We start from the raw sequence: 13,834 nt of genomic DNA, 5'->3' as shown, positions 1-13,834 counted from the left end.
ACCAGTGCCAGGCAGACTGCATTCTATGTTCTCTTCCCTGGCTGGTCCTGCCCGAGATGGGGCTGCCTGGGCAAAGCCCAGGGCTGGGGCCAAAAGACTCCATGGGCATACTCTTCTCTCACCTCAAGCAGCCTGTGGCATTGAAGAAGACTTCAGGGTCCACCATTTCCCGGCTCATGTTGCTGTTGCCATCACACCAGCCGGAGAAGGGAATGATGACCCGGTCCGCCAGCACGGGCAGGGCATCGGCGATGAGCTCCTCCTTCAGCTCATCAGTGGAGGACAGGTTCCAGAGCAGCCCTAGAGGTCGGGGACAGTCAACTCAACACATGCCAGGCCAAGGAAGACTCCAGGCAACAGGGGACCACCCTCCAGCCTCCAGCCTGCTTTGGCAAATGAATCCTAGTAAAAGGTCACCTTCTAAGTAGGCCTGGTTTATTTCACTTAGTGTCTGATTGTTTCCTGAGCCCACTTCCCAGCGTCTCAACAAGACTGCAGGTTCTGTGAGAGCAGGGAGCATCTAGAGTTCTTTATCTAGGTCAAAATTATGAATAGGGAAGGTGATCAGAAACACTGGATTGATTCATGGTTTTTTATATAAATGTTAGCATGCAGAGTCTTCTAATTCTATTTTCTTCCTAAAAGTTATTCCAGAAATACTGATCTTGGTTACTCTGTGCCTGGCCTCATCTTCCCCATCCAGTCTGAGGGTTTCATAGTTTCTTCTGTCTCTTGTGCCCCTGACCTGAGTGCTTACCATATTGTCTGGACACAGGAAGATGGTTAAGAACTGTTAGTTCCTGCTTTCATTGACTTCCCTTTCTCCCTGTCACCTACAGATCCCAGCCTCTGCTGAACAAGGGTCTTGTCTGGGCACTAGCCTTCCATGCTTTGCATTCTATCTTCAGAAAGACTTTGACCCCTTGCAGGTATGCACCATCTGGACACCACTAATCTGGCCAAGGTCAGTACCATGGAGGCTCCCAAGACCTCAGCCTGAGGTCAAGTCTGCATGGCTGTGCTCTGAGCCAGCCTGGAGGGGCTGCCCCACACCCCATCTTGGGACTGCAGCCAGCAGTCCTGCCAACCCCAGCCCCGAGCTCTCCACAGCAGGGGCTCCCTACCGGTCAGTTGTTTCTGGATCTCAGTGCTCCCAGTTCTCCTCAGGAGGCTGACAGCCTCTCGGATCCCATTCTGCCTCCGGGTCTCCAGCTTGTTGGTGACGCTTCGGAACACCAGGTTACGCAGGGCCCCGGCCGCAGCCTGCTGGACGTTCTGGTTGGGGCTCCGGAGGAGGTCCACCAGCTTGCAGATGCCTCCCAGCTGATAGACCTGTCGGGATAAGGGGGCCGTCTTGCCCAGTTAGGGAGGTGAGGCTGATCTCATGGCTCTGCTCAAGGTGAGTCTTCTCAGACCCAAAGTCTACTGTCAGTTCAGAAATACTCAAGCCAACCAACATGAATGAGCAGGTTGGAATCATAGCAATGGGCCAGACCAGGAGCCAAGATGGATTCAGAGGCAAGCTCCCCCACCTCCTCGCCAGGAGACCCTCAGGAAAGCGCCCCTCTGCTCTGAGCCCCACTTTCCTCCTCTGAAATAGAGCAGTGAGGACCAGAGGAGGAGACAGATAAAAATATACTTCAAAATCCTAAACCAGGACAGACGTAAGAGAGACCCTCCCAGGGGAACTCCTTCTCCTCTGGCAGGAATTTGGATGCGGGTGGATCATGGAATTTTTGGAAAACCCGTTTGTTTAGGGCACTACACCCTTGGGCTGAGCTGCAGAGCCCCAGAGGCGTCCTTCCCACCAGCCAGGCTCAGGAGGCAAGAACAACGCGTGGTGAGAAAGAGGATCAGCTATGAGAGGGGGAGAGAGATGGAGACTGAGAGGCAGGGAGGCAGAGACAGACAGACAGACGGTGGGGAGGGGAGTTGAAGGATGGAAAGCAGTCATGTTTTCTAGTGGCATCTGAGAAAGGGCATGTCTGTTGAACCCATGACTATTTCTTCCATGTGACCAGTAGGGGAGACACGCTTGACTAATGTCCACTCACTAGAGGGTTAAGATGCTCAGCTGTGATCTTAGGCGATGCCAAGCACGCTCCTCGCCCCGGGCAGCCAGGCCGGGTGAGAAGGAGCGAGCGCAAATGCCCCCACCCATCTCTAAATGGGGTCAGGCTGACACGCCCAGTTCCTGCCCAGGCCTCCAGGGGGAGGAAGGTGTGCAGCCAGCTACCTGTTGTTTGGCCGTTTCATCCTGGAAACAGGTGTGCTGGATGTAATAGGCCCCGATGGCCTGGTACTTCTCATCCTGGGAGCTCAGGTACTGCACAGCCTTGGGGATGGTCAGCCCACTGCACTCAATATCCTCGCTGCAGATCCTGTGGGCAATGGGCAGTGGGGTGGGCTCCAGGGTAGACTGGGGCTCAGAATTCCCCCCATGTGCCCAAGCTGCCACAGCCTGTCCATCCAACCACCCACTCACCCCTTCATCCGCCCGTCCATCCATCCATCCATCCATCCATCCATCCATCCATCCATCCTTCCTCCATTTTCCCTTTCTCTCTATCCAACCATCAATGCCTCCATCTCTCCCCAAGTCCAGCTAATTTTCTTACATAACAATTCTCACATCTGCTCCTTCTTCCCACCCTCACAGCCACTGCCTTCCTTCTGGCCATAATCACTCTCACTGGAACTACAGCAAGACACCCCCACAACTGGCTCTCTTCTCCAAGCTCCCCCATCCAAAAATTTCCTCCCTTTTACCAGACTAGCACTCCTAAAACCTAGTTTGCTGAGTTGTTCCCATCAGTGCCTTCTCCATCCTGCAGGTTCAAGTGCAGACTGCTTAGACTAATATCCAAGGGCACGGGTTAAGCTGGACCGTATGAAATGGCTGATAGTCAACCTTTTTGAGCCACAAAAAAAATTTCACGTTTCAATCTAATCGTTTAGCTCTGCTCTGCCCTCTGGCCCACGCTCCAGCCCCTCATGAGGTCGGCTCCAGCAAGACTCATCTTTCCACTGAGCACCCACATGGCTCTCAGGTGTGGCCGTGTCCCTTCCCTTCATAACACATGTGCCTCGCTGAAGTCCCGCTTCCCTGAACATTCCAGGGAAAGGACACCTCTCTTCTAGGAACCTCTCCAGCTCCTGTGATGTCAACTCTCGGGCTGCCCTTTCCACCTGCCTGTGTCCTGGTTCCCAACAGCGGGGGAGAGTTCCGGGGGGCAGTCCTTCCTGGGGCAGCCAGCCCCACCCCACCAGGAATCTCCTCAGCACTTCTAGAGGTGCCTTCTCATGGGTACCGGGCTCAGTCCTGCCAGTAAATGCTCACTAAATATTCGTGGCTTTAGCGTGGCATCCTAACTCCATTTTGGGAAAAATCTCCCATGGAGCAGAGCTCTCTGGTTTTCTATCAGCAGCCCTCCTGCCCCGCGTTGAGAAAATGTCTCATTTGCCAGTCAAACGTCAGCTCGAAATGGCTCATCATACATCCCCTTCCGTGTCTTGCCCAGACCTTGTCCTCTCAGGGCCTCTGGTTTGGGGCAATAAGCCAGGGCCTGTTGCCGCCCCGAGTCCTGCTCCATAGGAAAGGGTTTCTTAGTCCTTCTCCAACTCATCCTAAATATCCCTGATGGCCTCCGAGTAGTTAGAAGAGGTCCAACTTTACAATGGAGTTCAGCTTATTATCGAAACAGTGCGACAGACTGGGGAAGAACACAGGGTGCTGCAGCAGCTGTGTGACCTTGGGCAGGTGAGTTAACGTCTCTGTGCCTTGTTTCCTCCTTGGGAGTTCCTGCACCTGTCTAGAAGGGACTATGAGGTTTAGAGACGAAGCAAAGCTCCTGGAGCTCTAAAGAGAAGTTTATCAGGTGAGTGTGTGGCTCTAGGATAGCTCTGGGCTGTGTGTTCCTGGCTGTGTCTCCTACACTTACCACACACCCTGAAACATAGTAGATGCTTAGTAAATGTTTGCCAAATAAATGAATAAATGACCATTAGGTGGTGATAAGGAACAGTTTAGAGGTCTATGGAGCTCTGAGCCCTGGAGGGCAGGCCCAATGACCCCTAGAACCCTGTCCCATCCCCAAGCCACCCTGGCCTGTGGATCTTTACAGGACACGTGCTTCATTTCCTTCATTCTCCCTGGGCCTTCAGGGTCGAGGGACAAGAGAGATCCTCTGTTCTTCAGCTCTAGATCCAGTTCCTCAGTTTCGATGTCTGTCTGTCCTGGTTGTCTGTTGTCCTATAAGGTGGAACATGGCCCCCTTGCCCACTGGCCACATCTGGGGACACTCCTTTGCTCTTCCAGAACACAGACAGAGACTTGCATGCCTAAGGTCACAAACTCTCCGTCCCCTGGAGGGCTTGCTAGAACACACGTTGCCAGGCCTTTCCCTGAGTTTCCAAGTCAGTAGGTCTGGGGACAACGCAAAAATGTTCCCAGGTGATGCTGTCACTACTATTTTGAGGCACACGCTTGGAGCACCACTGGTCTAGCTAACCTTCTCTAATTAGCCCCACTCTGTTCATAACCTGTGACCCTTTAGAACCTACATACCCCAAGCATTTGTGTTAATGTCTGGACTCTGTCTCCCCCTTCACACTGAAGACTTCCTCAGTCCATTCCAGGAATGCCCCCAGGCAGGAACAAGGGAACTCTGGGGACCAAGGTGGTCCTTTCTATCATCAGTGTGCAGCCAGGCGGACAGTCTGCCCCCACCCTGACCCCCCATCCTGGCCCCCTGCCCAGCCGGGCAGCACTTACTTGGAGCTGGCCCTTGAGTGGCCAAAGGACAGGTCCTTGTTGCAGGACATGGGCGGGACATACATGGGTTCCTGTTTGGAGGTGCAGGAGGGTGGGCGCACAGGGCACTTCTTGACGGCCTTCTGGCCGCTGCAGGTGCTGTAGAAGCTGTAGCGGTTCTGGGTGGTCTTCTGGCCCCTGTTGCTCAGCGTGCCCTTGCGCAGGGTGCCCCGGGGGTCACAGTAGAGGTCAGGCTCGCTGCGGCTCGCCTTGATCTTCTGCATGAAGCAGATGTCACTGCCCGCGCCGGTCGTGGGACAGGGGCCCCGCTGGTAGTGCCGGCCCCAGTTCTCCATCTGGCTGTAGGAGCTGAAACGCCTGTTGTCATTCTCCCGCTTGAGGGTCCCGTTGTAGATCTGGTCAGAGAAAGGAGGGAAGGCTCAGTGGGGATTCCTGACCGGGGCTTCTGGATCCAGCTGGCCACGGGACCCCATCCTCCCTGGCCTCCGTAATAACGTTCATGGAACCCCAGGACGTTCAGAGTGGAAGGCCTCTTGGCCTCATCATCTGACATATTATTTTTTCAAACCGCAGGTTGTGACCCATTATGGATTGTGAAATCCATTTAGCCGATTTGTGACTCTCGCTTAAAAAACCAGGACAGCGTGGTAGATGCTGGAACGGAAGCCCTCAGAGTGCAAGGCGTGAGGTAGAGACGCGTGCTGTGTTGTGGGCTGGGCTGGGCTGGAAAACACATTTCTTACTATGGGGGTGCAGGAACTCATCCAGTCCTACGTGGATGGCCCTGGCCAGGTGGGGATTCGGAGGCCCAGAGAAGACGGGGACTTCTAACTCAGGAGGGAAGGGTGACACCGGACCTGCCCCTGCGTCCCCAAGTCCTTGCCCTGTGGCGCTGTGCCATTCCCAGATACCGGCAGCTTCCAACATGGCCCACCTTCCTTGTCCACTTGTACTCAGAGTGAGAGAAACGTCTCTTTTTCTGGCCAGGACTGTTCACCACTGTTATTTCCCTGCTGAACTCCTCATGTTGCCTCCCCTGTGCTGGGCAAGAAGCAAAGGGTAACAGGCCCTCCAGGGGAACCCCTCGCAGGCCAGAGGGAAAAAAAATGCTTCTGCTCCTGGGCCTTCTATGGCAAGAGCCCCGGTGTGCATGGAGTTAGGCCCAGGGGCTTAGGGTTGGGTGTGAGGGGGGCTTCCTGGGTTTTTAGTCAGGCTTGCAGGAGGGAGAGGCTAGGCAGAGGTTCAGTCTGACAGGAAAACATACGGAAATGAGGCAACCCCCAGGGGCTCTGTGAGAGCTCACCTGGGGATGCAGCCTCCCTGGGAAGAGCCTACAAAGCTGGAGATTCTGTGGGAAGGAGCTCGGAACGGATCTGTCGAAGGGGGACTTTCCCAGGAGCTCCCAGGCTGGTGGTGGGTCTGCCTGCTCTGACTTGTCCTCAGACTAGAGGGTAACACTGGGCCTGTGGAGATGAAGTGTCTCCACACAGGGGCTGACTTGGACCTCACCTATGCTGGGATGAGCCAGGGCCAAGCCTAGCCGCCCAGAGGCTGCCTGCCTCACCCCCTGTGTGTGTGTTGAAGGGGGAGGGAGGTGGTTAGACAACTGGGTTATTCTCCTCCACACCAGATCGAGCCACCCAAGGCTGGGGAGGGCCTTCTCTTGGCCCATCCCCTTTCAGCACCCGCTCCGGGAGAGTCTTAGCAGGAAACCACCCATGGGTCAAGGTCCCAGTCAGAAGTGGCATCCAAAAGTCAGAAGCCACAAACTGTTCACCTTGACAATGGCGCTCTCATCTCCTCTACCTACATGCTCAGCTGGGCATTCGGGGGGGGCACAGTTTTCTTCCCTAAACTGGGTCCAACCAGCCCACCCCAAAGGGAACAGGTGTGCAGGTGTTTGGGGAGGCAGAAATGAACAGCAACAGGCAGAGGGGAGGGAGGGAGGCAATTTTCTGAGCATTTTTGACACGGAATGTGCACCTTGCACAAAATGTGCGATTAGGCCTCCCCTGCTTCAGGCCCATGGCCACACGCCTCAGCCCTCCATCCTCTTGGGGTGGGGGAAGGTGGGGGAAGGTGATGATAGCAGGGCAGGCTGAGCACTCCCATGGCGGGCTAAGCCTTAAATGGAAATGCAACAAGGAACTCTCTTGTTCTCAGTAAATGACACTCCTGACGTCAGCCCAGACACCTGATGAGGAGTACAAACGCTCATCCTGGACCCAACCCAGCGACCGTGTGATCATGCTGATGAAGACTGACAGAGGCTTTGGGCCGCTCCTGTGCTGGGAAAAGGAGCAATGGGCCATCCTGCCAAGTCTCCGCGAGGGTGGGCTGCCTCGGGGAAGGGCGCCGGCTGCACCCGCCGGGGAGCAGGTGTGGTGGAGAAGGCAGGGCTGACCCTGTGGGACTGCATTTCCTGCCCTCCCCGCACAGCCGCATCTTAGTGGCATCACCCATTCCCGGGAGCCCCACCCCAGCTCCTTGTGTTATGGCTGCTGGAGGCTGAGGAGAGCCTTGGGTGACTCCCGTCACTTTACTGTTACTTGGACAAGTGGGGACCACACTTCCTCTTTGCCAGGCCCTTCCCTGTCCTAGTCCGGGGGTCGGGGTTTCCCTCCAAAGCTTAGACAAAGCAGGCCGTCACCAGCCTCCTTGCCTGTGACCTTTCCCCTTTGCTGTCCATCAGGCTGAAGGTTTGGGACTCCAGGCCATTCGTCCAGCTCCCTGGGCAGAGGCAGACTCAGTGGTCAAGGACACGGGCTCTGGAGCTACACTGCCGAGGCCAAGCCCTGGCTATGTCAACGGCCCGATGGGGGGGCCTTGGCCAACTCACTTGAACACAACACACCTCAGTTCCTTTTTTTTTTTTTAAATCTGTAAAACTGGGATTATAATTGTACCCAGTATGGGGAGAGTCCAGTGAATGAATGTTTGTAGGACAGTGCGTGACCTAAATGTTTGTTTAGTAGGCACATCTGTATCCCTCGGATATCTGTATCCCTGGGATCCGACCGTGGGTGGCCTTTCACCACAGCCAGACCTAAGGAGCCACCAGGTTGACACTTGACGGGGACGGACCTGGGAGTCCAGGCCAGTCCAGGAAACGGGTATTCAGAGCCCCACACTAGTCTCACCCAATGGCCACAGAACCTGCCTCAGAAGGTTTCAGAAAGAGGAGTGAGGCCCTCCTGTATGGCTCCATGACGGAATGGAATGACGTGGTGTTTCTCTACGTGGGCACTGTCGGCATTTGGGGCTGGACAATTCTTCATTGTGCAGGCTCCCCCAAGCGCGACAGGATGTTGCGCTGCCTCTGGCCCCCGAGCCCTAATGCTAGCGTGCCTTGCAGTCATCATGACTAGCAAGAATGCCCCCACACATTTCCAAACCCTCCCTTCCAGGTCCTGAGCGAGCAGCTGCAGCTGGAGCAGAAAACACGAGGGGAGTGAGCACCCAGGTGCCCACAGCAGGTGGGAAAGCTTCACTGCCAGTGCCGGGTCTCCCAGGCACACCCCCATAACCAGATAGTGATCTGCTGGCAGCATCCTCTGCTTTGAATACAAAGGACAGTGAGACACAAACACACGCCCCTTGTCTGGTTAGCTCATGCTTCCTTGGGAAACTCTAGCCTTGTTTGGTCCATGCATCACACATCAGAACATTCCAGAGGCTAGAAAGTTGACTATTGTTGGGGCCAGAGATGACCCTCAACCAGAGAGTAGGCTGGGCTGGACAGCTGGGGGTGGGGGGGCCCAGGGTGTGTCCAGGGAGACATGTTACTCCACCTGGAAGACAAGTGAGGCTCTTCAGGAGGTCAACAGTTGGAACTACCTTCCAGGTGGCACAGAGAGATCTGCCCTGAGCGAGGAGACTCTCTTAGCCAGGCCCTGTTCTGCTTTCCCTTCTCTAATGACTTAGGTCTTGTAATTCACCTATTTTCTCTCCTTCCCTTTGTTCTTGGAAAACTGTGGCATTTTATGTCCTGCTGAATGCTCCCTAGACCATATTCCTGTTCCTTGTCATGTCAGGAAGTGCTCAGAGGCCTACCCCCTCATTTTGCAGGCAAGGAAACTGAGTCCTGGAAGGTGACTAAACTAACACAGCCGAAGACCCAGGGCCTCAAAGAACTGAACATAGTCAGTTTCCTCTTGAAAGTCTCATTCAGTCTGAAGAGGCCCCGAAACTGGAGGAGCTCCTGTTGGCCCAAGATCATGGGACATGACAGTGACCAGTCATTTAGGAAGAGATGGCATGCTTCTGTCCTTCCAACTGAGACTCCTTTCTGACTCCTCCCTTCCCACTCCCATTGCCCAGACTGTGGCCCCAGTAAGCCTCAGGTCACTATTGGACAATTCCAGCGCCTCCCGCCAGCCTCCAACCCAGCCCTTGGGGCCCTGGTGCCATCCACTTGACCTTCTTCAGACAAAGCTTTCTGTGCTTTACAAGTCCACAGTATCTCTCTGATTCTTCTTCTTCTTCTTCTTTTTTAAGATTTTATTTATTTATTTGACAGACAGAGACCACAAGTAGGCAGAGAGGCAGGCAGAGAGAGGAAGGGAAGCAGGCTCCTTGCCAAACAGAGGGCCTGATACAGGGCTTGATCCCAGGACCCTGGGATACATGACCTGAGCCGAAGGCAGAGGCTTTAACCCACTGAGCCACCCAGGTGCTCCTCTCTCTGCTTCTTGCAAGAAGAACTCATCAGCTTGGTCCCCTTGCCTGTCCAGTCACCTCTTCCCTCCCCAATACATCCCTTTATGCCGTCTGGTGATATTGACCACATCCTGCTTCTGCCCAGCCTCTTTTCCATCCTGCATAGCTTTCCTTGCCCCTCCTCCCAAATGCTATGTTTCTCGAAGACCTCTTCCCCAGTCATCTGCACAGAGCCTGCTCTGACTCAACCAAGGCCCCTTCTTCAGATTTCTGTCATGCCCAGAGCCAGACTTCTTCAACTGCACACCCCCACTGGTTGTGACCTTATGTGTTCTTTAGTCGCTAATGCTTTCTGTCATCTTCCCCAAGCTCTCCAGGGAAAAGACACCCTTCACTGTGCCTAGGGCCCTCAAGCAGGGCTGGCCTCACTAGAAGTGCCCAAAGGAGGGCCTTGACTTGCCACGGGAATCTGTGCCAGCGATGGAAATCAGGGCCGTTGGTTGGCACTGGGGTTCCCACAGCCTCCATGGGCCACAGGGGGGTCCTTGACAATGAAACAAGCTGCCAGGAAGGCAGAGGGGTTCTGGATGAGGCAAGCCAGTCAGTGAGGGTGGCCCAGTGAGGCTTTTTCAGGCTATGCGGGTCCAGGATTCTTCCCTTTGCTCCTTGACCTAGGCCTTATTAGCTGGTTGGCCAAGCCTAGAGAGTTCCTTTCCAGCTCTGGCTGACCAGACAGAAGGAGTCAGGCATGTGCTGGGCAGACCAAGATGAAAAGAGTGTCTGTGTCCCCAGCTATTAGCCCATTTTGAAACCAAGCTTCTGCCAGCAAGGTGGGGCTGGCCAAACCGGCTCTCCGGCAGGACACACCCTGCTCTTCCCTCTGAGTCCCACACCCAGCGCAGTGCCCAGCAGGGCAGCCGTCAGCAGTGCGCTCTCCAACGCCCTGCTCATGAGAGCGCGGGGCGCACACACAACTGCATGGGGTCCTCTGTCTCCTGGGCCGGGGGAAGCCCCTCCTGAGAAGGGACTCACACTGAAAATGCCTTGAGGACAGATTCCATTTGCTACTCCCCTTGTACCTACTGGTCCCCCCTCAGTGCCCATTTGCGGGCCCTGGTGCAGTAGACATGCTCTCTTCCATCTTCCTGGGATTTTGGTCAGGACTGGGCACAGCTGGCCAGTCACAGAGGGGCGGGGGGATGGGGGTGGCGGGGAGGAGAGGGAGCTTCACAATGCGTGTGGCAGCTCTGCTCCTCTTCTTCTGGGGGGACTGGAGAGCACAGGTCCTCTCTCAGCAAGGGCTGCCCAGGAGGGGGCATTCAGGCCCCAGGGCACAGGAGGTTGGGGGGAGAGGGTGTGGGCAGAGATGGCTGCTTACTCAGCAGCTGGAGGCATCGAGAGCAGAGAGCTGCTGGGCCTGAGTCACCAAAGGTGGGACTTGGGCAGGAGGAATGCCGTTCCCTGTCTCCTCCTGAGCTCTGCTCCCTCTCTGGCGGGGAGCAGCGGGTCCTACCCTGGGCTAGTCCTCCTTTCTTTCTTTGGCACGTGGCTTTGTGCAGCATGTGGAGAGCAGAGCTGCGCACCACTCACAAAACCCTGACATCCAGGCAAAGAGCAGACCTGTTCTGTTTGGAGGCTGTGGTGGTGGGTGGGTCCCTGCTGGGGAGCCCTTCGGGGCGGGGAGGAGCTCTCCCATGATTCCATCCCCAGCATCCTGAGTCCTGCAGTGCCTACTCAGGAAGGAACTCCAGTTTGCAAACTGAAGGACAGGGGCTGGTGGGTGTCTACTCAGTCGAGGCACAACGGGAATTGGAAACAGCCTGATGTCAGGTGTTGGGCAGCTTCTACCACCTGAATTTTAATATATACTGTATATATTATATTAAAATATATATTTATATATATAATATATAATACTAAAAATATATTTCTATATATTATATTTAAAATACATATTTTTATATATTATATAAAAAATATATTTTATATATTTTTATATATTATATAAATTACAATATAATAAATTATATTTATATATATAAATACATATATTTATTATATATTTATATATAAAACATAATATTTATATAAAAATATAAAATATTTATATTTTATAATATAAATAAATATTATTAAAATATTATATTAAAAATATTTATATAATATATATAAATATATATATTTATTATATATAATATAATAAATTGTATAAAAATTATTTTTATATATTATATAAATTTTTATATATTATATAAATTTTTATATATTATATAAAAATATATATTTCTATACGTATATATATTTTATAATATATATCCTGTATATATAGAACCCCAACCCATGAAAGTTTTGGTGGGAGTGCAGAATTCATCAGAGATCTGCTTAGTAATGATTAGTGTCCCTTGTCATCTTGAGAGGTGGAAGCTGGGAGCTGGCATTGATCAGGGGGGTAGTATGAAACTAGTGGGTGATTCAGAACAAGTTTTCTAAAGTATCTGGACAGCGGCAGCCCAACTAGGTAAGATCCTAAAAATCGCCAACTCCAGGCTGTGGTTTGTGGGTCTTTCAAGATGGCGCTGCTCTCTCCAGGGAGCTCACAGCTCTGGTGAAAGAGGCATCCTGTCCTGATGGGCTCCAGGCTCCAAGTCTGCATCCCAGGCTGGTGGGAGGGTCAGGCCCACCCAGGCTCCTGGTGCTATCAGGCAACTGGGCCCAGAGTGTGCTTGGGCACCCAGCCCCTTGCAGAGAGCTGGTGCTCCATGATACCTGCTGTCCAAACAGACCACTGTGGTGCCCCCCACCCAGCTCTGTCTCCACGCCCGGCTCCCTGCTTCACTGCTAGCCTGGGGGGAAATGTGGATTTTCTGAAAATCTTCTCCAGAACCTCTCCCCCTTCACAGCTGAGCAATGGGTTTTTCTCAGGCCCTGGAACTCCCAGGATGGGTTTGGGGAACAAGGACTTATGTTTCAAGTGTACACTCTGTGTCATATTTGGAAAAAGAAATCCCCAGCAGGTGTTTACTACCAGTGAGAACAGGCCCCGTGGCAGAGGAACCCTGAACCTCGGCCACCTCTCTTTCACAGACTCATGCTCAGATAAGTCTGAGGCATGACTATCCTGCCCTCCAAGAGCCCCCTGTTCTGTGGCCACAGCTTCTGCCTTTTGAACCCAGGGGCTGACCCCATCGTCCTAGCAGCTGTTCATCCTGGGAAGAAGCCCTATAAGGTTTCAATGTGAAATAACTCCTGGAATCTGCGAGAACACATCAGCTCCTTGAAGAGCATAGTTGAGAGTCAGGAAGATCCCACTAAGCTGGGCACCCGCCCACCCCATGCAAGCACTGGGGAAGGTCTGGGGATGCTCAGTAGCCTTCTTAACCACTGCCTCCCACACATGAGGCCACAGGGTACATCCAGACCTAAGAAGAGGAGGCCAAAGGCCATGAGGTGGGAACATCCTCAGGGGCAGATGCTTACTTGGCTCCAAACAGAGCTCCCTGGAGACCCTGCTAGTGGAAGGAAACTACTCCCACTGCTGAGAAGGCCAAGAATTTCACCTGGCAGGAGGAAGAGTGCGGCTGGCTCTCCCCAGGCTCGGGTGGTAGAGCTCCACTCTGGAAGATGGGCCTGTGTGCCCGTGTGTGCTCCCATATGCACACCCGCCTACACAGACACACATCACTTTGCTGGCAGTGGATTGTGGTCGGGAAGATCTTTGGAAGTTCCTGAACTTATTGTAAAAACACCTTAGCAGGCATGACGCTCTGCTCTGTCTTGGCCGGGACCACAAGACTGAAAGTGCAGAAAAGTGACTGATACCCTTTCAATCAAATGCAAAGAGCTTCCCATTCATCATCTTGTTGGAGACCCCTGTGGGACAGCACTCCTGCCTTGTGCCTTGCCAGTGAAGTGTCAGGGCAGATGGCGACATCCTCGTGTTCTCTGTGAGCATTTATTAAGTGCATAGAACTCGAGGCTTGGCTAGGGCCACACAGCTAAGATGTGGCAGACCGTGACTCAAGACTCAGGTCTCCGACCTCCCTCCTGGTGTTTGTCTTCCAGCCACTCAGCTGTCAGAGCCTGGTGACATGAAGGAAGACTACATGGCCAAGAGCCCCTGCAGCTAGGGGGTGCTCTGCAGGAACGCCACCTGTATCTCTGGCTAGTTGCTGGCTCTGAACTCCTAGGAAGCTCCTTGCCCAGGGGCTGCATATATAGGAGGTCTCCGCCGCCTGCTTTTGGCCTGTTATGGGAGATCCTTAGAGACATTTAGGAAGAGTATAGCTCCTTAGCTGTGTGACACAACCTTACTGCCCAAAGACCTGAGCTAGACGTCCCTCTGTTCCAAGGGACACCAGTGGGCCAGGAGACCTTGGGGTCATGACAACTGGTCTGTCTTGG

The 13,834-nt window shown here is 53.5% G+C and overlaps 1 protein-coding gene across 1 annotated transcript in view; it reads right to left on the bottom strand.

Annotated features, from left to right (window-relative positions):
• The window catches only part of PKP1 (plakophilin 1), a 50,361-nt gene that overhangs the window by 14,402 nt on the left and 22,125 nt on the right, over positions 1–13,834 (bottom strand). The window contains exons 3-6 of the mRNA XM_059413077.1: positions 4,775–5,169; positions 2,237–2,381; positions 1,125–1,332; positions 123–300 (exon numbers count right to left, since the gene is read on the bottom strand). Coding sequence (XP_059269060.1) covers positions 123–300; positions 1,125–1,332; positions 2,237–2,381; positions 4,775–5,169 — 926 coding nt within the window. The remainder of the gene's footprint in view (positions 1–122; positions 301–1,124; positions 1,333–2,236; positions 2,382–4,774; positions 5,170–13,834) is intronic.

Source organism: Mustela nigripes, chromosome 10, assembly GCF_022355385.1.
Source record: "Mustela nigripes isolate SB6536 chromosome 10, MUSNIG.SB6536, whole genome shotgun sequence".
In the NCBI taxonomy this organism is placed as follows: Eukaryota; Metazoa; Chordata; class Mammalia; order Carnivora; family Mustelidae; genus Mustela; species Mustela nigripes.
The sequence above is the reverse complement of the archived record's forward strand: the minus strand, read 5'-3'. Positions and strand labels throughout refer to the sequence as shown.